Source organism: Indicator indicator, chromosome 11 (genome assembly GCF_027791375.1).
Source record: "Indicator indicator isolate 239-I01 chromosome 11, UM_Iind_1.1, whole genome shotgun sequence".
Lineage (NCBI taxonomy): Eukaryota > Metazoa > Chordata > Aves > Piciformes > Indicatoridae > Indicator > Indicator indicator.
In genome coordinates, this window is record NC_072020.1 from 14,962,801 (window position 1) to 14,990,412 (window position 27,612).

The 27,612-nt window shown below is 38.4% G+C and overlaps 1 protein-coding gene across 2 annotated transcripts in view; it reads left to right on the plus strand.

The window, feature by feature from the left end:
• The window catches only part of VPS41 (VPS41 subunit of HOPS complex), an 81,844-nt gene that overhangs the window by 16,180 nt on the left and 38,052 nt on the right, over positions 1–27,612 (plus strand). Inside the window, exons 3-8 of one of the 2 annotated variants that reach the window (XM_054384849.1) lie at positions 4,563–4,637; positions 10,289–10,351; positions 11,498–11,563; positions 20,567–20,686; positions 23,665–23,811; positions 24,991–25,057. In XM_054384849.1, coding sequence (XP_054240824.1) covers positions 4,563–4,637; positions 10,289–10,351; positions 11,498–11,563; positions 20,567–20,686; positions 23,665–23,811; positions 24,991–25,057 — 538 coding nt within the window. The remainder of the gene's footprint in view (positions 1–4,562; positions 4,638–10,288; positions 10,352–11,497; positions 11,564–20,566; positions 20,687–23,664; positions 23,812–24,990; positions 25,058–27,612) is intronic. The other variant, XM_054384850.1, reaches the window with a different exon arrangement.

Here is a 27,612-nt window from a genome sequence, read left to right on the forward strand (position 1 = left end):
CCTTTGGGTGTTTTTCTGCTTTGGGTGTGCATATGTGTGAGCATACATAGATAAATAAAAATGTTTGGCCTAATTTAAGGAAAGTTTCTGAAAATTCTTTTTAAAGAATGGATGAAAACACTGCTTAAGAGGGTTGTATTAGCAGTGGGAACCTCTTGAAGTAAAATGAGCTTTTCTGTAAGTATGATTGAACATTGCTTTGCTTTTCACACTCCTAATGCGTGTGTTGCTTGCCTGCTAACCATGGCTAAAAGGCATGAAGTCACAGGCAACTATTAAAACGCTTAGATTCCTAGCTGGTAAATATTGCATTTCTCACAGAACTGGAGTGAAATCCGGTCTTATGTTTCTTGTTAATCCACTTCATATCCATTGGGATGCAGCATTTCTGAAAGAATCAATTATCCATTTGTTAGTCAGAGGAGCTTTACAAATTATACATTAGCAGATTGATTTCTCAGGTTCACTGTTGGGGGACTGATGGTGTAAGGTGGGTTGATGGTGAGCGTCGGGGGAGAAGGAGTTGCCACGAAGAACACAATTAAAAGAAGCTTTTTGAGTGGCTGTGAATTTACTCCTAATTGAAGAGCTGACATAATCCATACTAAGTGTGTTTATTTCAAGAATTCTACATTAGGTAATTGATTATCACACAGGGTACATTGGTTGGTATTTGATTTTCCTTTCCTTTAATTTTAGGATTTTGCAAAAGCCTGTGTTTAGATCTTTATGTGCAAGGTGCCTCTTAGCTTTTTCTCCCTCTCCCTAAACTTTTCTTTCTTCCATTAAGGTAACAGTTTTTTGTTCTATAGTGTCAGCTTGACATTATTGATTTTGAACAGTCAAACTTACTTATGTTGTCCAGAATTCCAAACATGTCTCCATCAGAAAGAAAACTGCAGCTAATGGAAATTCGGCTGAAGGCGTTTGTTCCTCTTTCACCAGAACTTCCACACTGTATGAAATTCTGAAGCTGTTTCCAGGCTAATCATTTCAGTGCTTTCTACCTAACAGGATCCTCCCTATTGCCAGGTTTGACTTCTGTTGCTTTAGAAATACTATGTCTGCTACTGTTATTAATACAATATTGGAAGTATCATTGTGGCAACAAAGATACTATGTCTTTTTACTTGGTAGGCCTAAAGCTTGGTCTTGGTTAGAGTAAAAAACCAAAATAAAAAATAACCAGTGTCTTGCTAATTAAATTATTAGTAATTCCTCAGCATTTTATCTGCATCTGCCTGTGGTTTTATGACATGGGATTTAAGATTAGATCATCTCTTAATTAAGTAATATTTACATGGAATATATGGTCCTAATTTTTAGATTGACTCTTTGACCGTAGATTGCTGTTGGAACCCCTTAATTATAATTTTTAAAAAATAATGATGCCTGTAAACTAGGGTTTTTCCTCACATATTAAAAAAGCCTTTAAGACAGTCAGCTGACCAAACCCCAGAGCATATCCTGGTTCTGACTATCAAAAGATCAGTCCTCTGGATTGTGATGAGCTGGTGGCTGCCTGTGTGCTCTTAAACCTTGAATGTTTCTTCATGTTTTGTCCACCTGTAAAAGTAGTTGTTGCAAGAAGGAGATTTTTTCCTGTACTGTAAAACCCAAAACCTATTTTATTTTGCTAGGCAAATTAAACTCTTCAGTGGGTTAGTCAGAATAAGGGCTAAAAAAACCCCACAAGTGAAAGACAATTGTAAGTCAATGGCTGAATTGAAAACATTTATTAAAAATAACAAATAAAGTGTGTTGAGGGAGGCTAACCCACAAAATTATCTGTGCTTCTTTTTTTTTAAATATCCAAGTTACTCATAGGGTGTTGGCAAATACAGCTATATTTTAAATAGTAAGTAACTTTGCTGACTGGCAAAGCAGTGTATTTATAAAAATAATTGATATGGAAAGATGAATTGAAGCTCATTCTAGAAGAATCACTTCAGATTAGATAACACATGTTCTAATTTTATCTGTAGTCTTTTATTTGTGATTTTCTGCATAGTTTTAATTAAAATCTTAAACATTTTTACAGTCAAACGTAGTTCTGGAAATGGTAGGCTTGACTGTTACTCAACTTTGAGCAAGAAGATCCTGGCATTGGTGGAACTTCAGTTTAGAATGCATTTCATATTCAGCCTTGCGTGTTTTCAAGTTCATGTTCTGTCATCACTTTCTGAGCTCCATAAAAAGTTCTGACTGGTAAAATCAGTCAACAGGCTACTAGCCAATAGTGCTAATTCATCCTGAGTGCTAAAAAAATGTACTCTGTTTCCTGTGCCTTGTGTACATCACCTAGGATAGCTTCTCCTGTTGGAACTTAGGTAGATGTATGTGTAACTGATCAGGTCTGCTTTCAGTTGAATTTATTTGTCTTCCCTGGTTGTCATCTGAATATTGATGCAGGCAACAGGGAAAAAATCAAGTTGGAGAAAAGAAAAGTTAAAAGAAACTGATAGAGATGTTGAGCGTGCAGAAGGCTTGTAACAAGTTGCCAGTTCTGTACAGTGTTATGAAATACTGTATCATCAAATTCCTACTCAACAAACAGTTCTGAACTATTGTGTGCAACTTCAAATGTGGGAAAGATGCATATAATGGGGAATCGCCTTCCTCCCTCTGCCCCCCAACGTTCTATGTGTAAGGAAATGCTTTGCCTTGCTAGATGTTTGCCTTGTCTTGTTACCTGAACGCAATCACATATTTAATTTCCAAAGTGTGTCACATGGCATGCAGGTAAATTCCACATTCCCTGCTTCTTGCACTTCATTTTTTCAACATCAAACTTTATCAAAACCATTTGGCAGCAAAATGGGAACAGTGTGAACTATAGGATTGAGCTGCTGACTCTTCTGGTGTGTCCTTTTCTGTTCTTTTTGTTGCAGCAGAGTGTCTCTGCAAAGACCCATCACACCAGAGTGCTGCTAGATCTGCTGTTCCTGTCACATCAGCCCTGATGTAGGTGCTGGAGAGATGAAAAGAATATGGCTAGCTGAAAACTGTACTGTAGTCTATGACCCTATGTCAAGATGGGGCTGTTTAAAATGGACTCTTTGCCTTTCTGGTTGAAGAACCTTTGTGAAAATGTTGTGGCAATTAAATGCTGCCCAGAACTAAAAAAATGTGCCACTTCCATGATGAGCTCAAACTTCGTGTGTTTGTCCTTTCTGAGGGCCAGAGCTGTTCCTTATTGCAGGGAGAATGGTGGAGATGTACTGGCGTATTTGTTAAAGGGATTTTTTGGACACACAACACTTTTCAAGGTGGAAGAGAGGAAAACTTAATCTCCCTGAGCTGGAATTTCGTGTGTGTGTGAAAGATTGTGAGGGAAAAGCTTTCCAAAGGCTTTGAGAAGATCTGATTTTATCCCCTGTAGATAGTAGATAATCTGGACAGTGTGGGTTTTATATAACTTTTTATTGTGTGCTTTTTATGTAATTCCAACTACCATAGCATATACAAGGATCTGTGATATTTTAGGCACAGTTGTGTAACCCCACCACCCCAGCTCTGTTCCAGTGACACTTTCTTTTCACACAAACCTACAATGGATTTCTCTTTTATCATGCTCAGAACCACAGAAGAGATCTGTTTTGTGTTTCGATCTGTTCCAAATCTTATGAGAGTAAGGAAAGTTGTTCTTAAATGTGTAAGAGATGACTTACTTAGATGAAAATCCTTCAATGATGCTTGAAATTATGAGATATTTGTTACAGAGGGTGAAATGAGGATCATAGTATGTAAGAAGGGTCTTGGTACTTGAATATAATTGGATAGGATTTTGTATGTGAGGGGATATGCATTGCAGTACCCAAATGATGCTGTAAGTTAGTCCTCAGTACTTAAGGTAAGGATAGATGTTTAAGCTAAATTAAATAGTATCAGATGCCCTGTCGTCTTGTAGATTAGAACCAAAAGTATATCTGGATAGGGAAAGGAAAGCTTATTAAATTGGGGCAGCCTTCAGGCTTTCCTCAGTATTTATCTGAGTACACCTATGTTGCACTTCAATACCTTTTAATACACCTGAGAAACTATTAGAGGGAAAAATGAAATCAAGAGAAGGGATTTCAAGGAAGAAACAATTTCCAGTATAGCCATTATACTAAACCAGAAGAATTTTCAATTGTCTTGATGCCTGTGTGATCAATGTGTTTTATGTTGAGTTTGATGGTGGAGAGGTTTTTCACAAACAGCTGAGGTGCACAAGTGCAGGTGCTGAAAGTCTGGGAGCCTGGCACTTCACAAGTGTGCCAGAGCCCTGAAGCAAAAAATGTCAAATTTCTGGGTTAGACAGAAGGCTGAAGAGAAGGCTGTGTTTTGGGATCATCATAGAATTACCTGCCCTATGTTTTTTTTGGTTGGTTGGGTTTTTTTAATTTTTACTCAGGCAACTAAATATTACTCGACATTTATGCACAAAACATTTCACAGTAAGTGCAGGGGGTGTTAAAGCATGTGATTGGTGATGTAACTTTTAAAGTTGACTTTAAAAGTATTTTCTTTCTTTAAGAGTATTTTCTTTCTTCCTTTGTTTCTTTCTTTTCTTTCTCTAGAGCCCGGTGAAGATAAATCAGATCAGCCTGGATGAAAGTGGAGAACACATGGGTGTTTGTTCAGAAGATGGCAAGGTACAACAAACCCATTTCTATATTTAATGAGGTAGCAGGTAGTCCTCGGTAGTACACTTGAGATAATTGTGATACCTCAGGGCTTAATTCCTGCATTTGGGACCACCACTTTGACCATCCATTTTGAGAACTGACCTCTCGTTTGAATACTCAAAATTAAAGTCAAATATATTTTGCACAAATGTGTTGTAGGAAAAGTAATTACAAGAATGTCAATAATGTAACTGGTATTAAGCTGATTAACAGCTGTGGCAGGAGGACATGTCACCTTAATCATTACTGCTGTGCCAGTTATACTTCAGTGACTACTCTGCTGTTCCTGCAAGACAGTAGTTTAATGCCTTTCTGCTATAAATCCACAAAATTGGATTTTGTGGGCATGATTTCTGTGGGCTGGTGGTTTTCATTTTCACACACGTTATGAATGTTTCTCTTGAATTATAGAATCTTTTGATAAGCAATCATAGTTTATCAGAAGAATAAAGTGTCTTACAACAGCCACATTAAATAAATGTAAAATCAATATATGTACAGTTTCCTAAAAAACTGGCACCTACTTCCTTGACTGAGGACATACATCATTTGTGCAGTGTATAACTAACAATTATCAGTGCTTCTCTGGAATGTTGAGCTGTGACATTTAGTGGTTTTGGTGATTGATCTTCCACTTATTAGAATGTCTTTTTTGTTTTTAAGTCGATGGCAGTATTTTCTAATGTTGGTTTGCAATGATAAAACTCTAATGCGCAGGGTGTATTTAAGCATCTTTTTTAATATAATGCTCATATACAAATGCAGTGCATTAAAAATCATTTAAATCATTTCTCAATATCTGTTTGACTTCCTGAGGAGAACGTTTCTTGGAGAGTAGACTTCAGGGGAAGAAGAATGTCAGTGATCCTGACGGATGCATCCAGTTCAGTAGAAGTTCCATAAATTAAAAATAAAATTGGATTTTGCAGAAGGCAAAACGGGGAAGCAACCCCTCTAGACTGTATATACTTTTGTTTTTTTCTTTCCAAATAGGGTAGGCTTTTTCCCCCTCCACAGGGAGGCAGCCAGTTTGTGTATCCATGCCTTTTGTTTCTCAGAGCTATCTTGATGTCAGTATCTTGACACAATAATTGGGATACTAGTGCCTATCAAAGTGGGTTGTAGAATTTTACAGCCTGTGAGAAGCACAGCAAGAGTGTCCTAATTGTCTAAGCAAGATAAGGGAAGGGTCAGTAATTGTGTAAGGTAATAAAAATGTTGAGCTAGCATTGTTGATTTGGGTGTTTTAAAGGGCGGGGGAAAGGAAGCACTTGCTATTAGGGCTTCTCAGATATGACTGTGGGTTACTGACTTGAAATATGGATGTTGCAGTGAGACTATTTTTCATAAATTAATGTTAAAAAAAAATGTATTTGGTTTCAGAATCACACAAAAATCTGTAATCCCTACTGTGTATTTGAAAAGACTCCACTACTTTAAATAATGAATCTGTCTTAATATAGTGAAACAGCTAGACTGGATCCACCAGGTGACATTACATACTATACAGAGCAGTTTGAACTCTGATCTCCAAGCTAGGGCTAATTCTGGTAATGGTTTTCATGCAGGTCTGGAGTATCATAAGTACAATATTAATCATTTTTGCATTCATAGAGTCTATGGATGTTGGTGTACCACCATATTCTACACTGAAGAGCTCATCTGGAGATTTGAAAGATCCAGGTGTTTTAGAAGTTTTACTTTGCACTTGACCCTGAAAGGTGTCTCTATGGAGGAGTCCAGTCCTGTATGTTGTGTTACTGTACAAGAACATGGCAGAAATTCTTGGCCAGATAATGTAGCACTTCTAGGTTCTGGGTCATATCAAAAAAGTGACTTTCCACTCCTTGTAGCTCCTTCCTTATTTCAGTGGGAGCATTCATTTTATAAGACGTTACACACTTGAACAAGTGGTTTCTAAGTCATTACTAACTCAGACAAATAAGTAAAAATAGTGAAATCCTTTTTAAAAATAAGAAAAAAGTGGGACAGCTTGATTTTCTTAGTTAAAAGGAAGGCAAAAAAACCCAACTCAAAACAAAGCTAAACAAACAAAACCAAAACACAACAAAAAAGAAAGGGAGTATAGTAAAAAGACCTGTTCCAGTTTTAATCCACACCCCATTGTCCTATCACTACAAGGCACTTCCAAACAGTCCTTCCCCAGCCCTCCTGTATGTCCTCTTCAGATACCTGAAATGTAGATATAAGGTCCCCCTGGAGCCTTCTCTTTTCCAGCTGAGCAGCCCCAGTTCTTTCAGCCTGTGGTCATAAGGAAAGTTCCCCAGCCCTCTGATCATTGTACATCCTCTAGACCATGGAATACATTTTTACAATAGGCAGGAGTGTGTTTTTCCATATCAAAATGGATATAATATGATGGAGATGGAAACCATGTGTCTTCTTGAAGGAAGACCTTATGATGAGAACCCCCTCCTCATACCTGTTCTGCTGTCTTAATGTTTTTTTTTTTATTACTCTCTTCATTCTTTCCCTGTTCTCAGACTAGGCTTGGACTAGCTACACTGAATGAGGGGCATAGCAGCACAGTGTGAGTCTCTAACCCTCCTCTTTTTGGGTGAAATCCAGACCTAATGACAAAACTTGTCACCTGTATGTCAGACATGACCTGCAAGTGCTTTGGGAGTCATTTGCAGCTTTTCTGTACTATACCTTTAGCTCTTTGAAAATCTTCCTTGCCAATGGACACAGATGCAGCTGGTCACTGCTGGCATGGAAAGGAACAGAAATCAAAACCACCACCATTCCAGTATGGCCACCAGCTGGGCTATAAATGGAGAACTTTGGTGCTGGAGTAAATAGAAGGGGAAGAAAACTTGCAGCTTCAGAATCGTGGAAGCTTTTTTAGGTTATTTTTTTTCCTAATTAAATGCTGTCTTGAAAAATCTGATTCTGACTCCCAATTCTGCTAAAGCTCACTACATCATCACATAACAGCAATATAATTTGCATCCTTGCTGGCTTGTAACTTCTGTTTTTTTATATAAAGAAATATGAATTGTCTGGAAAAAACATGTTCGTGCCTGCTGTAGAGCCACGTTTAGTGCCTCTAACAACATCTATGTTAAGAATATCCATGAAGTACTGCACAGATCATGTTCCAAGAAATGTTTTTTTTAGGTAAAATGGGTTCTTTTCCTGCCTTTTGATCACTGAAGACTGACTGCTTCTTCTACATGTCGAAGCAAAGAAACAGCTAAGTCCAGATGCACTGGTGTGATGAGTTCTGGATATTTAAAATCAGACAGTACTGGCAAAATGTAGTGGACTCTTATCATCATTCCTTTTTTCAGCTACCCAAAACCATCATGAGCCGAATGGACATAGAAAGTAGAAACAGACACATCCAATATAGGTTTGTAGTATCAAAAAAATCAGTTTCTCTCTGAAGAATAAAAGGTATTAAGAAGTAGTAAACTGTTATACAGTGTCTCTGGAGTAAACACAATAGAATGTATTTTATGCTGAGTTGTTTTTTCTCTTTAGTTAACTGGCTCCATTTTGTTTTCATACTCATAAAAGAATATCACATTGCCATGTTTGATGCAGTATTGTGAAAACGGTGAAGGCCCTGTTGCTAATGGTAATTTTGATTGATTAGTTTTGAGAGGGGTGTTTTGTTGGTGTTTTAAGGATTCTGCTTCCACAGAATTTGTAGTGTTGTATTTTAATGACATCTATTCTATTTCTTCTTTCTTAGCTCTGTCTTATTTTCTCTTTCCTCTGTTTCTTACTTAGTTTATTCTGTTGCACTGGATATGCTGTGCCAGCTGATGAAAACAAAAACCCAGAAAACAAAATCCTCTAGACATCAGCCTGAAGGTTTTCTAGGCTTACAGCCAGGCCCAACTCAAATACAACCCTTCGGTTGGCTTACATAATCACAGCTTTGTGATACATCTCACTGTCTCCAAATATTGATTTTCTAATCCTTTGGAGCAGTAGCTCAGCCCTACACAGTGCATGCAGCAGTATTTCTAAAGCGTGTTGTTAGAGGCAGTATATTCACTAATGAGTAATGGACAGAGCTGATAATGCTGCTTAGGAGATGTATCCAGGAGACAAGCTTGAAAGGGAGATGAGGTGGTTTGAGATGTTTTTAACTTCACTGAGACTGCTGAACTTTGAGGCACTCTGAGGATGGCTTAGTTCTTCTTGTAGTTTACCTGAAGTCTAATTTTTTTACTCTGTCTCCCTGACTGGGAATTTTGCAGGTTCTTGTCCTCTGAACTGATCTTTTTTAGAGCCATTAAGCCTCACTATTTGTGGTGCATTACTAGTGTTTACTGACTTTGTTCTGCAGATCTTTCTCCTGTGGGTTTTTTAATTTTTGTTGCTATTATTTTTTTGTTTTCTCCCTGAAAGAATCACAATGGGAGAGAATGAAATAAGGTTAAAAAGTCTCTTAGACCACTGAGGCTGATTTGTGAGCATGCAGACTAGAATTACTGGAGGGAATTACCTTTTTCCAGAAAATAAAGTTGAATGTCTAAACCTGTCTAAGAACCTTCTAAAGTAGATTTGCTGTCAGATACAGTTTTCCACTGATTGTTTGATGGGATGTTCTCTTTCCTCCCTTCTCCCACCAGCAGTATCCATCCCTGCTGGGATGGTTTTGTTCCAACAGCTTCTGTCAGTCGGTGGTAACCTCTTAAAATTATGATGAAAATGAGCCCCAAAGAGAGTTGTCCTTACAAAAAGCTCAAGATAGCCTATTCTGTAGTTGCAGCATTTAAGCCTAATAATATTTCTTAGCATTTGATACTTCTACACCTGCTCTGTAAGTAAAGAGAACATTTGAAAATCTGTTAATTCTCCTGACAGTAGAAATGTTGGTTTTGTTGTTGTTGTTTTGGGCTTTTTTTAGTGTTAAACCTTCTTCAAATGGATTAATTCTGATAGATATCCTAATGGCCTATGGTTACAACTTCAGTGTAACCATGTACTGAAACATCAACATAGATGAGAAGGGAGGAGTTTTCAGAGAATGACATTTCCAGTCGCCATGGAATAAAACAAAATAGCTCTGGATGCACTTGGGAGAAGGAGAGGATGCCAAGAAACAGGACTTGGTTTTCAGGCTGGTTTTGCTTTATTGTCACAAATTTATTTTTTTATTATGTAAACCCTGTATGGCTTGGAGGGGAAAAAAAATGTACAATTCTTTCTCAGAAGGGAAGAGTTTTTAATTTATCTTCTCCAAATGTTATTATGTTCCTCTTACCTTACTTAAATCAGTATCTGTTAAACATACTCGATCAGCCTAAAGCAAGAAGACTTAGCTTTTTGCTGCATTTGTAACAAAAACACCCAGCAAAATAAAGCTCCCCCAAAACCCCCCAAACAAAATAACAACGAAAAAAGGGAAAAACACTCTAATAAGTATTTTGCACTGCTGCAAATATTTGAGACATGCTATAGTAGACACTCAAGAGGCCTCAATTAACTCTTCATTGTTAAATACATCATTTTCACTTTAAGAAAAATAACTCATAGCATTCAGATAAATATTGTAGCTATTAGTGATTTACATTGACCTTTATTTGTCAAGTGGTTATTAGGTAAATATTTTTGGTGTGTTTTATGTGCTTCTCTAGGTGCAGGTGTTTGGACTGTATTCAGCGGAAGAGTTTCATGAAACGTTTGACTGTCCTATTAAAGTAAGTGCTTGTTTTAATCTTCAGTAATTGTGTTGTCATCGTCTTTAATAACAGAAAGGTCACATTGAATCTAAATGAGAGAGAGAAGTATCACTTCCTTGTTATGCTATTCAAGTCAGTAGAAAATAGTTATCTATCTCAATAAAAAAGCTTTTGATCTGGTTAGGCAGGAACAAAGCTGATCTTGGGTTTGTATAGATTATTGAGTTTTTCAAATAGAGAAAGCAAAGTGAAAGAGAAATTGTCCTGTTTCAGCTGTTACCTGTCTGAACGTATTACTTGCTTTGTAGATCTGTGATACAAATTTTGAGGGTTCTGCTAACTGTGAGGTCAATATTTGGCAACCAATTCATATCTGCTAAACCTACCTTGGGATAAAACAATGGGTGGTGATGCTGGTGTACCCTCTTTGAAGGGAAGATTTCAGTTGTGCTCTGTCTGAAGGGAAAACTTCAGTTATACTCTCCTTGAGAGATGTGTGGCATCTGGCTGTTGAAGAAGCACATCTAGTTGGTGTATGGGAAGATCTAACTTTTAAAAATGAGAATGTTTCCTAAAATGAAATGTTTCTTGAAGGAGGAAAGATGGTGTGGGCAAACAATTGCATTTTGCTGTTTGAGATCTTCTGAGGCTAAGTTTCCACACACCTCAGATGTGATCACTTGCTTCCTAGGGCTCTACTGCTCTTACATCTGTATCTCCCACACTTGACATGTAACAGATAGGGCAAAGAGACTGTTTAAGGTGTGTTGGTACTACAAGAGGTAATCCTGCAACAGAGATGAGGTGTGTGTGCCCTCTAGGCAGGTCCACAAGTAGACTTAATTGGGGTAACTCTTGTTTATGGCAGTCCTGTTCTGCTGGTGCTAATTCTGCTGCCTGCTGTGCAAAAAAAAAAGTCGTTCAGTACAACGTGGCCCTCAGTGTCAGGTGTCTGACTTGTCACATACTATATATTTTTTTTTCCTTTTCTAGGAAAAACAAATAGAGATATCTGAAACAACTAGGCTCTAGTTCAGAGAAAGAACTTGGCTATAATACTTAGTACTTGGCAAAGGGTTATCTAGTTTAAAAAGTGATGTGGTGCTTCCTGTAAGCTCTTGTTTAAGCCACAGCCCTCTTCCTTTTTTTCCCCCCTCCCTTCAGATTGTTGCTGTTCATCCTCATTTTGTAAGATCCCACTTCAAGCAGTTTGTAACAGGAGGGAAAAAGGTAAGCAGTTGAATGAACTTAACCTGTCTTTAAACAGCTTTTTAAAATAGCTCAGAAGGCTGTGTTTATGAATTTTTAATACATACAGCAAAGAATTCTATTTTTTCCTTCTCTTTATGCATAGTCATTCTTAATTAAGACTAATTCTGAGGGTGGGGGGTGGGAAGAAGTGCACTTCTTATGTTAAAAGCATGCAGCAACAAAGTGAGCTTCAGAGTGGATATACTTCTGTCTACATTTTTTTTTAAGTAAACATGAATTCATGGAATTTTCCTGTTGCCTTCTCTTATGAATTAAGGATGAACAATCCTCACTTACAGATGCATCAAACTGAATGCCATGGCTCTCCCTTGCCAGCATGTAAGAAATACAGACTTCTAGTGCTGAACTTAATTTTCATTAACAGTTCAGTATGTTTCAAAGCATAGCTGTGCTCTATTCTGCTTTTTAAGTGGCATGTATGCTTGACAGCTTTTGCTGCCTGGTCGGAGTTGGTGTTGTCCTTAAAATAATGCACAGTCAGTGTATGTCTTTGTCAGCCACCAGTTTGTGAAGCTTTTTAGTGCTGATAAAAGGAGTATGGAAAGAGAGAAGCAGGGAATTAATAGAACAGGGCTCCGTCAGGTGGTAAAAGAGCTTGCATTCACCTGATGCCGAACAGAAAAAAACATCAGGGAGTTAACACATTCTCTTTGGTTATCTTTGATTACTTGACAGGTTGTTTTATATTCTGTCCTCTGGGGAATGGTATACTCATTCTTAATGCATTCATTTTTTTGTTGAGGAACTTTCCACTTCAGGAAAACTTTAATTGACATCTTAACATAAGATATTTAGCATTGAAATAAATGTCCCTTGGCACCTGTAATTTGATTTTGTTGGTACATAAAACCAAAAAATAAAACCTCTTAGCCTTGTGGTAGAAACCCTTCCCCTTTTTTCCACCAAAGGGAGCATATGTGTGTCTGTAAAGGTAACAACAAATTCTCTGTGAAAATTCAGAAAGTTAAATTCTCCCTATGTATTTATCAGTTTTTCTGTTCCAAAAAGAAAAAGGCCTTGAAAAACATCTCTGCTTTTTATTTAACCTCTACTTAAGGATAAAGCCAAAGAGCTATATGGGGGCAGTAGGCAACAGGGAATTGGTCTGTCAAAGCACAGAGAATCAGGCTAAAGCATACCACCTCAGTCATTCTCCTTGTGTCTGGAGGTTCTGTAGTTGGGTGAGCTCCTTCAGTGAGGGGGATGGGACCTCCTGTGGCTCCTGAGGTCTCTGCACTTTTAGCTTTTGTGTGGACAGAGCAACCTCATAGATGATAGTAGTGGCAGTGGTGGGAGCTTCATAGCTGGCTGTGGTGGGAGGCATGCTGCCTGTCTTTCCCACCAGCACCAATGAAGGGAATGCAGTAAGGACAGAGGTAAGGCTAATCTCGTTTTGAATCAAGCTTAAGAGAAAAAGCTTCGCTTAAACCCCTCATGCTATGCCCCTTGACCTAGCTGCATTCAAAAACATAGTGTGTGAACTTAGAACCCAAAGGGTCATGGAGGCTTTGTTTTTTGTTGTTTTGGGAGATGATGACAGTAATGCATTTAGTGTTTTAAATGTTGGGGGTTTTAAAGGTGGTTTGCTATGATAATTTGAGGAGATAAAAGCACCTGGAAAGAAATTTAGTCCCTTCCTCAACCCCCTATAGTTGCATTACAAACATGATTGTTGTCTCAGAATACGAGAAGGATGTTACCAATTTCCTACTTGAGTTTTATGCTGAATTTGGTTTACAGTGAAACCAAATAAAGAAGCCATACCAAACATGCACACAGGAAGCAAGAACTTGCCCCTGCAACCTTAATGCTCTTGTCTCCTTTCCAAATAACACACTTGAATATCTGCTTATTAATTTTATAGCCAATCATCTCCTCAGTAGGATCCTTAGTCAGTGCAGTGGGGGTGCTATAACTGTAAGGTACCACCTCCTGTAATGTTTTGAGAAGTATACTGTTCTTCATAACAATATAAAATGTATTTAAAAAAGCAATTTTCAGTTCATAGAGAATTCTGCAAATGGTAAAAAGTGAGCAACAGTCTCTTTAAAAAATAAATGAGGAGGATGGAAGCTGTGGGGATGCTCGGTGCAGGTCCTTGGTTCCGAGCACAGGTGGGTGAATTGTTGTGTGGTGCTGAGATTTGCCATGTCTTAGAAACTCAGCTCAGCCTAAAGCTGACTTGAGAGCAGTGCTCCCTGGGGTAACTGTTTAAATCATTGCAGGCTGTTGGAAGCTTAACTTTACTGTGCATTTTTTTATACAGTTGCTTAACTAGGCATGTACCAGAGTGCTTTAAGAGCAATTTTTTCTCTAAATTGTATTATGAACTGATTAAATTGCTTACTAAAGAAGGAGATTTTAAAAGTAAAGAACTTTGATTAAGCTTAGGATAATATAATTAACTTCTATTTTGGGTTGGAAAACATTTTTTCACCTCCTTTTTTTTTCCCCAATGAATGAGTATTATCTGTGCTTAGAAACAAGGTACTGTGAAAATGTTGACGTGATCACAATGAGGAGCAGCAGGTACCACACTAAATAGAGGTGCTTCCTGCTCCCTTCCTCCTGTCTCTGCAATTAACTACAACAACATTGTGATGACTTGGCAGATGATGGTAACCCTGAAATAATAATACTGTATATTGTAAATAACAGACCCGTCCTGTCCAGAGAAGACAGTACAGCTTCAAAGCAAGGCAAAAGACAAATACTGTGCAATTGAAGGACATAACCTTCTACCTTTTAAAAAAGGGTCTACTCTTAAAAAATAACAGGGTAAAAGCACCTAAATGAGGGTGGCAGAGCTGAAAACAAGGTATTCTTTAGTTAACTGCTAACAGCACTGGTCTTTCCCAGCACATCAACTAAATGAACACTATTGCAAAGTCCAAGCACCCGTTATATCCAGAGGGTTAAAGAGGCAGAACTAACAAGGAGAGAAAACTGAAGGATATTTCAGTTCCAGATTCAAGGCTGGATCACTTCAGAACCAGCTAACTGCATCTTATGTAAGGATAACTTAGACTGAGACAACTGGAGGTTTCTTTCTTGGCAGAGGCGTTGATGAGAGTCCCTATTTCATGTTTTTGTTAACATCAGTAAGCATATGCAAAGGTTTTGGTAGTAAAATTCCTAGGAGAGTGAATCCTCTGAAGTGGTTGAGTCATTCTGCCAAATCTGAGCTAATGAAGGCTCTTTGGAGAGTTGTCTACCCAGTGTGGTATTGGCGACTCAACATGATAAAGCAAATGAGTTTTGTGTGAGAGTGTTATTCAGTGTCTTAAAGGACTGAGCCTCCTCATTTCACTAAAACATTCATTTTGTATATTAAGTGCTGATTTGAATACCCAATATGAACCCTTTCAATGGCTAGGGAACCAAGATAAAACTGAAAATTTACCCTGTGACTGGATACAGCACAGCAGTCTCATTTTCATGTCAGATCTACATAATATATTCATGTTATATATATATGGTGGAAATAGATGTAAAAACATATTTTTAATGATGCATCAAAAGATGCGTTGCCAGCAGATCCAGAGAGGTGATTCTGTCACTTTACTTTGGGAAGCCCTCACCTGGAGTACTGCATCCAGGTCTGGAGCTTTCAATATAGGAAGGACACAGAGCTGATGGAGCAGATCCAGAGGAGGGCCACGAAAACGAAGGCCTCTCTGCTATGAAGACAGGCTGAGGGAGCTGGGGTTGCTCAGCCTGGAGAAAAGGCTCTGGGGAGACTTAATAAAGACCTTCCAATACCTGAAGGGGGCCGACAGGAAGAGTAGAGAGAGATGAGAGTCAGTGGTTTCAAACTGGAGAACAGATTTAGGTTGGACATTAGGAAATAGTTCTTTACAATGAAGGTGGTTGAGCACTGGAACAGGTTGCCCAAGGAGGTGGTTTAGGCCCCATCCCTGAAGATATTCAAGGTGACACTTGACAGGGCTCTGGGCAGTCTGGTCTTGGGTGATTCTGTTCTATGATTCTGTGATTTAAATTCCTTTCCCCTACGGGTGGAGCAGTGTCATAGACAGAGAAGCAATAGTGATTGCAAAAAAGGTACAAGTGGGAAGAGAAATGCCATTCACTGGGATCTGCAACTGCCAGTATGGGTAGTAGAATGTGCATGTTAAAGTCAGGTCTAACAGGGAACTTCTCAGGGTTGATTGTTGTTGGGTTTTTTTAATTGTCTACTTTTTAGTGTCAGCAGATGCACTTTGCTTTTTGAGTAACTAGATGACCTTTACCTCTGAACTCTGTGATACATACTCCATAATAACTGGTTGGACTACTTTGACAAATTATTAAATCATCAGGATGCTGTTTGCAGCACAGTCCATTTTTAGAAAGCAGATAGTCAGCTGTTTGGCATTATATTGGGTAGAAGAGTACCAGACAAGAAAGGCAGATTGCTTTGTGAGCTATAAAATGTCACTCAGTAAATACTCAAAGGTCTGCTTTAAGTGAAGAAAGAGTAAATACAATGGCAATTTCTGTCCATGCATCGGATAATTTATCATAAGCAGGAAACAAGCTGTAGCAGCAAGCAAGCCACGCTAATACACGTCTGTGATTTGCTTGCTGGAATGTATAATGCCCAGATGCATCCCATGTTATTTGGTTTAGACTTTGATATGTAGTAATGTGCTGCTGGCTTCATAAGCAGATTATTTGGCTTACATTTCTTCTTCATTATTATTTGGGTGTGCATTTCTTCTTTATCATGAAACAAAAAACATGTTCCTTGTGCTATAACAAATAAATTTGGTTGCGTAAAAGGAGAATAGATCATAGTGTGCATAGCAGTGTTTTGCAAACGTCTGTGTAGAGAACTTTTTTCATTGCCTGAGGTGGCAAGCAGAGGATCTAAGTATATGAAATGTGTGAGAGCTGCTGTCTCTGCTTGCAAGGCTGCAGAGTTACTTTCTGAGGTGTTAATTCTGTAGCTGCTTGTGAATAGGTGACAACTGGAATCTAGCAGTCGAGTTATTAAAAGTACAGCCTAATAAAAGTCAGTTGGCATTATTTGTATTAAACATTTCAAATTTTCTAGCTTCTCCGTGCATGAACAGGGGCAGCAGCTCCTGTTTTGTGTCTCACTTGCCATCCCTTCCTTCCCAGTGCTGTTGTCTGCCAGTGCCTCCTTGCTTGATTTCCCTTGACTGCACCTCCTGCCCGCCCCTCCATCCACACCTCAGCTCCTTAGACAACAGCATTTGGTGACAGTATTTTGAAAATTCATCTTCAGTTGAAAACTTGAGGTTTACATTATTCTCTGCCTCGTTTGAGCTCATCCAGTCCATCACTATTCCAAACAGAAGTGATAATTTTTTATTGTTGCTATATATTTTCCTAGGGATGCACGATTAAACAGTAAGTCTTCATGTGGCATGCTGTTCTGTGTTACTCTCAGGTATCTGTTAATCTTGGCTATGCCTGTAAATGCTTGGTTTATGCTGAAAACAATAAATTTCTCTACTGATCACTTGTAACCATGGCAGTAGCATTTTAGATTTTTGTGATCTTGCCTGGGAGAGTGAAGGGGAGATTTGGTTACACAAGTACCAAAAACCAGAATAAATGCCACAGGTAAACACATCTTCACACTCAGGCAAACAAAGAACAGGACAAGGAAAATACAGGATTTTTTTTCCTCATTTTTATTTTGTGGAATACAACCTAATCCAACAGTGCTGCAATGGGGAAAGGTGACTCTTCAATTACAATTTGAAGTCTCAGCTTTTTTCTTCTGCAAGACTCCTCCAGCTCTTTGCAGAGAAAGTGCTCTGCTGAAACAAAGTAAGGATGCTGTGCTTGGTGCTCCAGGAAAAGTGTGTTCCCTTTGAAACTTTTCACTGTGTAAAGACAGATATCTTTTATTTCAGCGTTTTGAAGGTGATATTTGGTAGTGGGATGAAATTGAATTGAATTCCTTCCCTGTATTGATACTACCAAAGTTGCAGTCATTGGCATCTTTGTTCAGAGGATCGAGAATTCCTGTACATAAAGACTGGGATTATATGTAATTAGTGGTAATGCTAACTGCATGAGAGGCTCCACTAAATCCAAGCACTAGGCAAGTTCTCTTTAGTGGGTGTGCTCTAAAATAGAGTTTCGAGCTGTTTATGGAGGAGGTTTTGGCTTGAAGTCAAAATTTATTTTATTTTAACTATATTACCATGTTGTGGTACGTGGAAGAGATGCTGGAAGTGTGTTCTAAGCAGTACTGTATTGTAACAAAGGAATAGAAAGATTTAGTTGAGCAAATCAGAAAGAGGAAAATACAAACTGTATTGCAGAAGATGCAAGAAAGTGGGTTTGTGGCTTCTGTTGAAATGTTAAGTTTTGTGAATGCTGACTGCCAAAATAGGGGATTTATGGGAAATAAAGCCCTAAAATATTTTTCCTGTACAAAAAAGAGAGGGTGGTAGTAGGAGGAACCCCTCCAGAAAGGACAAATTTTGGTTATGTGTCTAGCTTCTCTCAAAGTTTTAAATGGCTTTCTGGTACGATAAACATTTCAGTGTGAAGACAGGAAGGAAGACTAAGAAATAAATTAAGCTGCTCCATTTCGAGAGAGGTGCATTCAGTGGATACCTGTTCCGAAGCACATAGCACAGTTCTGGAGTCCATAACTCAGTTCCCAGGTGTCATTACTGTAAGACAGAATAAAAAAAATCACATGTATATAAATAAAATGCAGATCATTGCACTGCAGATAAATTAGTAAAGCATGTTTGGAGATTTTTGTTTTAAACCACGATGTTGAGTCTCCTTTGGCTTCAGTGCTGGGTCTTTTGTACGTGCTGATAGAAGACAGGGAATACTGGGTGCTGCAATGATTCAGATTCACCTTCCAGCTCTATTACAGGCAGTATCAGACTGTTGTCTTCTACTGCCTTGGTCTGAGAATTTAATTAAGCACGTGCTTAGAGTTGAGCATAGACTGAAGCAGGGTTTTTTTATTTATTTTCTCTCCACCTGGTTCTTTCTCAGGTTAGTTTCTTTACAGTTTCTTACTTGGGTAGGGAGTCATGAAAACGCATTGATGTTCACACACCATGAACAGCACAATAGCTGCAAAGTGTCAATTCACGCTTATTCTGCATCTTCTGTGCAATAATTAAACTTCAGTTGTGATTCAGTCACAAGCAAAAAAGATTCAAAGTTCAATTAATAGAATTGGCATCAGCCAGTTTTAACATTTTACATCATCCGCATCAGTTTTCATGGCCTTCTCCAGTAAGTCCAGATGAAACATTGCCTTTACTGGGTTGTATTGGAATAAGCATCTAAGTGACAGTTCTTTATCCACTGAACCTCTGCTTAGGCATTTGTGCACTAGGAGAAAAGGGATTTTTCAAGTCTGGATGAGCAGAGCATTTAGTTTTTAGTGACATTCTTAGCTTCAGAGTGGTGCTAATTAGTTTAAGCTGAGGGCTGTTCCTGTCTTTCATATCTACCTCACAGCCTGCTAATGGAGATTCCTGAAGACCGTGGATCTTAGCCCTGTTTTCTTCGTCTTGTTTCGGTTGCTGTAAAATGGTATATTTTCTAAGAATTTTATTGGGGGGCCTTTTGTAGGTGGAAAAAAAAACCAACCTAGATTGTCTAAAAGGTGGGCCTTCATGTCAGCGTTGTGAAGGATTGAAAGTTATTTTGGGTTAAAGTAGCAAGAGTGAGAAATTTGGTGTCTGCAGGACACTTCACTCAAGTTTCTGATAGATTCTCCTAGATAGTGACTGCTTGAAACTTTTACAGAAATTCCTTGTCTTCTGGTGCCATCTTGTGGCTTTAGGAGAGACAGGCAAGGCTGTAATTGCTGTTAAAAATCCCTTATTTTGCTAAAAGATGTTATTTTATACTACCAGTGTCCTAATATTTGGTGTTTTTACATAAAACAAGGTGGTGGCAGACCATGTATATAAAAAGCACCTACAGCTGGATCTTAGACAGGAAATATTAGCAACACAGGTGCTTGATTTAGCTTGTTAGGATTGTGACAGTCCTTGCAGGTAGCCGTTTTGCACCTCTTAATGGTCGTTGTCCACTTGCGTGAGGTCAGGTTCAGGTTATGCATATGTTGTACATGAGCATACTCATACAGAAGTTGGCAGGACTTAAAGTATTGTCTTTGTAGGTGCTTCAGCTTCTTACTTAGCCCTCCAAGCACCACACTTTGCATCACTCAAAGTGATTCCGTGTTAGAAGCCTATTAACTTCCCAAACCATACAAGAACTCGTAAAAGAGGAAGACTCTTGTGCAAACTCTGTGTAGCTGGGTTTTTCTTTGCTGCCGCAAAGCATTTCATAACATCTGTGCGATTAGATATGCTAAAATTACTTCCTTATTTGCAGAGCCCAGGATTCCCAGTGGCACCAGTTTTACAATCAGCATTGTTTGTGGTACAGTGCAGTTTGCACCTGCAGGATTAACAAACATCATCTCTGGAGCACTGGGACGGCATGTAGCTCTCCTTAGAACCAAGCGAAAAAAAAGGTCATAGGCTGGGGGTACTTTGATAATTTTCTTGACTACCCAGGTTTTGGAGGGAAAAAGGAGCCTATCAGGAGATCAGTGAATAGATATGAACAGGCCAGGTTTCTTTACCAGCTTTCTGAAGTGTTGTCACTAGTGTGCTGTAGGCTTAAGTTCTTTAACGCCTTAAGTTTTTGTCCTTAAAATAGAAATAATTGTACTTACTACTCTTTGGAGAAATTTGATGGATGGCCTGCTCATTAATATTATTAATAAAATAACTTTAATTCTGTAGTACATGACATTCTCAACGCATATCTACTTATGAAAATGTTTACTTTTGGTTTTTTTTGTGATAGGTGTGTATTTTTAATTGGCCTTGAATCCAAGCAGAATAAGGGATAATGAAGCGAAAAAATACCTCCTAAGTTTACATACAGAAGTGTCAGAGAAATATTTCTTGTTGCACTTTTCCGTAGTTGCTGTTATATGAGAGAGGTTGGATGAATAGATGGAAGCCTTCGGTTTTACACGAAGGGGAAGGAAATATAAGAAATGTAAAATGGAGAGGACACTTAATTGCTTGGGCCAATAATATGGTAAGTATTTGTCACCTCAGTTCAATGAACAAAAATACTGCTGCATTGCACTGATGTTGAAAATGTTTCAATGTTAATTGCCAAAATATGCCTTTGAAAAATGGGACATTTGAAGAATCAAGTATAAGAGGTGTTAAAGGGTGGTGGTTTAGATCCCATTTCTTCTAGCATTTGCTGTTGGCTAGTCAGTGTTTTCCATATGGTAGCCACTTCTGAAGAGATTGAGTGGCTACAGATACCACTGTTGGGAATGCTGTACACTGTTGTATGGCAGAGTTTTTGATCAGTGCAGTTTATTGAAGCAAAATGGGTAAGGAAGGGTTGCCAGTGTAACTCTTCTTCATATAAATAATAGAATGTTGCCAGTCCCTGAAAGAAGAAAAAAAAATCAACAAAGATGTCTGGATTTTCTAATATGCAATTCTAATGTTGCAGATTGTAATTAAAAAAAAAAAAAAAAAAAAGAGAGAGAGTAATAATTTCTCATTTTGGTAGGTCAGTAAAAAAGACTAGACTTACAAGAAAATAGACCCTTTTTGCTCTAGGTGCAATTCATATTTTAGAAGGAAATGTTGCTTTCATGCTGAGTGTTGCATTTCACCTATCACTGTATATCTAATTGATGGGTCAAGGTCTGTGTTTTAAAGCTCAAGAGTGAGGGATGTGTTTTTAAAGTGTGTATCATGCCTAAATTCCAAACTCTTATTTTAAAATGTGCTGAAAGTACTTTTGAAATACAAGGTTTTTTCCTTCTGCTGCTTTTCTCTCTGGAAGAGAAGGCTTTATTGAAATGTTTTAAAGCCATTGTTCTTTCAGTCCTCTCACAACCAGTTTGATATGAAATTGTTAGAGATGGACTTCTGTTTATTTAACCCCCTTTAATAACCGCATTAGAATTGGAACTTCAATGAGTACTTGACTGACCTATCATTACCTTTTTAAAGGATTTGTTCTTTTCAGAGCCATACAATTAAAATATATACTCTAGGTGATTCTGCTGGGAATAGATAGGACAGTTCCCTAGAGGTGATGTGCCACATCAGAACACAGAATACTAATAAAATGTTGAGAGCCATCTGTCAGAAACAAAAAGCCATGGTCAGGGCCTATCTTTCAATGAAAAATGAAATGACACTTGCCCTCTGAAAGATTAATATATTTGGTTATTGGCCTTTCCCTTCCCCCTTTACCTTTTTAAAAAAAATTCCATTCTCTGGAAAGCTTTTTTGTTCCTGTTTCTTCTTTCAAAGTCAAAGAAAATCTTTCATAACCTTACTTCTTACAGTCTGTGCATGACTACCTTGTTTTTATTTTCTTATGCCTCTGATGGGTTTTTTTGGGCTCACTTTTATGTGAGGTTTTTAGATGTTGGATATTCTGAGGTCATTTAGGCAAAGTCTAATTCTGCTTGTCAGATGCTTGAGGAGCCCATATTTGCTGCTGCTCTTCTCCTCAATCCATGTCCAAGAGTGGAAGTTTTACAAACTGAGATACGTAAGATACATACCAATCCTTAGAGATGTTTTGCTGCCTACCTTCTATCTGAAGTTTTTTATTTTTTTTCTCCTTTGTGGTAGGAAGTTGAGTGGAAGTTCTCTCAGTTCATAATGCAAATGACATAAGTTTAGAGGATCTTACGCTCTTGATTTGAAAGGCATTTTAAACATAAGCTATTCTATCCCATGTAGGATGTGCTGCCATGTAGAAAATCAGAAGCTGTGATACAGATCAGAGTTATCTGAAAACCCAAGTGGTAAAATTAATAAAAGACAATTTTTAACATGCATTTCAAGCAAGACTGCAAATTTTATTGGGAGAGCTTAGAAAAGACAAATCTTAAGGTCTTTCTTTGTCATACATAGAGATTTGGTTTCTGAAACCTTGGTGGCTCTTAACCAAAGAGATGCCAATAAGAGTGTGTTCCATGCTCACAGTTCTTCAGTGACAAAGATCACTGGAAAAAAAAAAACCTGGCCCACCCCCATAGCACTTACTGCCCCTTGTGATTAAAAAAAAAGGACAAAACTGCAGCTGGAGACATAGAAACTCGCAGGGGGGGGGCAGATCAGGAACAGACAGAGGAATCTTTTAAAGCAGTTTTATCACGAGAAAAATCCTAAAAGGGAATGGCATCCTGGATGCTGACCTTAGAAGGTCCTTTCCATCCCCATTTCTGTGATCATGAGAGTTGTTCTTTAAGCTCAGTGAGCAGAAAAAAAATATACTAAAATACGTTGGTTTATTTTCAGGACTTTTGTTTTTAGATCTCTAAGAACAAGCCATTTCCTAACACAATATTAATCTCCATTTTGCTGTTGGATAGGCTATAGCTCACCTCATCAGCATGTCATGGAAACATCCAAATACGGACTCTTTGTCTCTCTCAAATAATTTTAATTTTCTTTTCTTTACACTTTTTGTTCTGTTAGGTTAGGAGATTCCCTGAAGAGGCAGTGAAAAGAGAATCACAGTATACATTAAAATTTGCTTGCTTTTCTGTTTTAGTGTAAGAGTAGAAATGTATTTCTGGAGAAGTACAGATTGACTTAATCTTAATGAGCTGTTGCTTCACATCTCTTCTTTTTCCAGGGTGGAAATTTCTCCTTCTCTACAGGAGCAGTTGTGGAAGACCTGCATTGTTTTCTTTTTGATTTTATTTCTCCGTTATTAGCACCAGCCCAACAAGCTGAACAGGTCCATGACTGGAGTTGCTAATCTGCCACTCATTCCCTTATTACATCTTTTCATTTGGCATGTGAACTTTAAAATACCTAACTTCCTCACCCTGTTGTCCCTTCTGTCACCTCCTGGGCTAGATGAGGCTTTGTATCAACAGCTTTTTCTGTTGGCATGCTCAGTCCTACTCTGAAATTTATGCCATAAACTTCTATGACTGCCTTAGCGTACAAAATAATACAGGATGTGGTGAGTAGGAGTTTGTCATAGTGAATAAAGTTCTCTTGTATTCAAACTTCTAGGGCGTGAAGATACTTGACATGATCTCCAAGCAAAGGATTACCAACGTGCCTCGAGATGACATAAGCCTTCGCCCAGATATGTATCCCTGCAGCCTTTGCTGGAAGGATAATTTAACGCTGATTATTGGCTGGGGAAATTCAGTAAAGGTGCAATTACCTGTCTTTGTAATAAATGCTTGCTGTTATCACAGACAAACAGAGGATTATTTCTGAAAAGCAAAGACAATCGAAAAAAATAGAATTTAGTTTGACTACAGCATGCGGAACTCCTGCTGCCATAGAAATGTCATTGGACTGACCCTCATGAGGAGGAGTGATAGATACCCAGCGGTCAGACAGATCTCTGTGTGTGAGCATGCAGCACATGTAATCCTCAGGGACGCTTCTCTCCTCTGTGCCTTGCAGAGATTTCCTCTTTGGAAAGCTTTTAGTGAGCTGTTGAATTAATGTCTTTTGATTAGCATTAAGGAAGAACAACTTATTCTGAAGTATTTTTGGAAGTGACTGTTGTGGGGGGCTGAAGAGGTTGTGACTGCTGAAACAGCCACATGATTTCAGTCAACTATGGTGAAAACAAATGGGGTGGAGTGGAGAGACAGGCTGCTTGGGGTTTTGTTCTGCTTTCAGCAGGGAACTGGCATTTCAAACTTGTGCTCTGCAGACTGACTATGATTTTCTCAGACCAGTACCTGACAGGAGTTTGTCACAAACCTGTTAGCTGTTTTCTAATAACAGACTGGCACATCACTGCACAGTGGGAAATTAAAAGTGCACAGTAGGACTAGATGGAGAGGGAGGGTCAAGTGAGGTAGGTGAAGCGTGAAAAGCTTTTGGAGAATCAAATTTAGAGTTTTACAAATGAGGAGATTTGTTCTAAGCTTGGCATCTGTCCCCTTGGACTAGATGTGCTTCACAACATTTGGGTTACTTGCATTTCTTTATGTGTACCTACTGAAATTGTAAGGTAGTGAGACCCACACGGTGGGAAAACACCAAAGCCAAACTCACATATATACTACAATGAAGAATCATATTAGGGAAATGCTTTCAGATTTCTCTCATGTGGCCCATGCTCCTTCTCCTCCAGCATATTTATAAAGCTATGGACTACAGCTACAATTTTCTCGTCTGGTTTTCTTCTTCAGTGATGCATCATGACTCTTTTACAGCCTGTTTTTTTTTTCTTCAAAATACAGAAATGAGAATGCCTTAATTAAAAAAAAAAAACAAAAAAAAAACAAACCAGGGAGTTTCTGGGAAAAAGTTGGTATCATTTTAGGAACTGCAGTTTGTTCAGTATCATGATGCTCCAAATCTGTTTCCTAGATTTGCTCAGTAAAAGAACGGCATGCCAGCGAGATGCGTGACCTTCCAAACCGCTACGTGGAAATAGGTACGTTTGTACAAGTTCATAGAATCATGACATGCCTCTATGGAAGGATCCTTAAAGACCATCTAGTTCCAACCCCCTGCCATGGGCAGGGACACCTTCCACTAGACCAGGTTGCTCAAGACCTCATCCAACCTGGCCTTGAACACCTCCAGGGAGGGGGCATCCACAACCTCCCTGGCCAACCAGTTCCAGTGTCTCACCACCCTTACTGTCAAGAATTTCTTCCTAATATCCAGTCTAATTCTGCCCTCATCAAGCTTCAATTCATTCCCTCTCATCCTAGGATAAGAAGTCCCTCCCCAGCTTTCTTGTGGGCTCCTTTCAGGTACTGGAACGCCACTATAAAGTCTCCCTTCTTTTTTCTAGGCTGAACAGCCACAACTCTCATAGCCTGTCCCTGCAGGGACATCTGCTGGTTTTTAAAATTATACAAGCTTTAAAGGTCTGTTTTCCCATTCTAGCCTGGAAAAGCTATTGCAGTTTAGAGCAGCTTAAGTATCCCCTTATTTTTAGTTGGTAAGATTGTTATAATGTCCTCCTGCATAGTTTGTTGGGTTTTGGTTTGTTGGTGTGGTGTTTGTTTTTTTTTTTTTTTTTTTGTAAACACTCTTAAATTCTGTGATCATGTAAAATCAGAGATCCCTGAGTGAACTGTGAATGTATTAACTTTCCCTTCAAGCAGATTCCTAGAGAACTTTTTTGTTTTCATCATGGTTGAATAATGATCAGTGTAGTAGTCAGGAGAAAATAGACACTTCTTTATTCAAATATGAGTACATTTCTCATAACTTTTTTATCTTTATTAAAAGAAAATATCTCTTGAATACAGTGCTAGAAAATTATTTTTGTTGCCTTTTTTCCTTATATGGTTTCATGTGCTTCTTTGCTTTCTCATTTGTGTAGTCTAGGTGATGTGAGTAAATGTCATTGTTGCCGATTAATGGGGAAGGTCTTGACAAAACTTACATATTAAGTAAAGCCTGAAGTGAAATTTACAGAAAATTTGGAGGGGAAGAGGGGACTTAAAACAAAGTGATGACTGAAAGAACATGAATCTATGCAGAGGTAGTTCTGGGAAGATAAGCAGGCCTTCTGGGATTCTGCAGACCAGAGTAGACCACAGTTTGTAAACTTTGGTACGTCCTTGACTGTAATGACGTGAGATTAGATACAGGAGTATTCAAGCAATATCCTGGCTCATGTCAGATTAGAGTGGTCCGTGGCATAGGTGTATGCTTAGCTTTCTGATTTCAGCAAAGAATGATTTTAAAATAGCTTCTGAAAATCAGCCAGGAGACTTGTTAAACTCTGTAGTGGCAATTAAATGAGATCTGAAAGTGATTTGTAAAGATTACATAGCCCCAACAGGCTAATTAACTGTGGAATTCTAGGATATTTGAGAGACTTTTGTCAAGAAGTTCAGTCTAGAGTTTTAGCCTCAGATCTATATAATCTTTTCTCTACTTGTAAGTAACTTTCAGATATTAATTAAATATGCTTGTTTTCATAGTAAAAAGCCAGGAGAGGCAACTTCTACTTCAGCTAAAGTGTGTCTCTGTGGAGGGAGCTAGTCTTACCTGACTGTCTATGAAAACTTGATGTAAAAAAAAGGAGAAAGAAAAAAAAAAAGAAAGAAAAGCTGTCATCAGAGTATTTAGGTGCAGACTTGAAAAAGATTTTTGTAGAAGAAACTTTTTCGTCTTTCAATTTTCAGCCTAAATCATCTCTTGAGGACTGTTTTTTTTTATCTCATTTAACCTCTTAATGATGTGCTTGCGATTTTTATTTTGGTTTCAGGTCAAAGTGCTGAAACAGCTCTGCCAAATGCTGTCAGCAGCATTCATTGGAACATGGGTATTAGACTGGAGTGAAGAGAGAGAGACATTATTTGTTCAAGTCTCAATATAAATTACAGTAGCTTTTGATGTAGTCACATAGAAGGGCTTCTTGGGAGCTGTCATACTATAGTATCTATTTCAATTTTATTTCAACTTAGCATTTCAGAGGGATAGATGGATGATCTGATATTATTAATGGATAGACCAGCAACCAGTATAGTTTTTTGTGAGACCATCAGTATCCTAAGTGGATGCATAAGCTGGTACTTTCTTTATGCAAGGCAAGAATATCCTTCAAGTAGCAGGACAGCTGAATATCCCTCAGATGTTTTTACTCATAACATTTTTGGCAACAGACTTACAAAAAATGGAATCCATGATGCACCGTAAATTTTACCTTGTTTAGTGGTGTAGTGGTGTGGGATTTTTTTTTTTCTTCCTCCTACCTGCTTTTATAATTTTCCTTCTGGAATGAAAACCAGAAGTGGAGCAGGAGACTTCATAGTCACTTCTCTGCTCATCAGGGCAACACATCCTGGGGTGTGTTAAAAGGGGTGTGGTTAGTAGGTCAAGAAAGGTTTTCCTCCCCCTGTACTCTGCCCTGGTGAGGCTCTGTCTGGAATATTGTGTCCAATTCTGGGCCCCTCAGTTCAAGAAGGACCTCAGGGAACTTCCTGAAAGAGTCCAGTGCAGAACCACAAAAATGATTAACGGAGT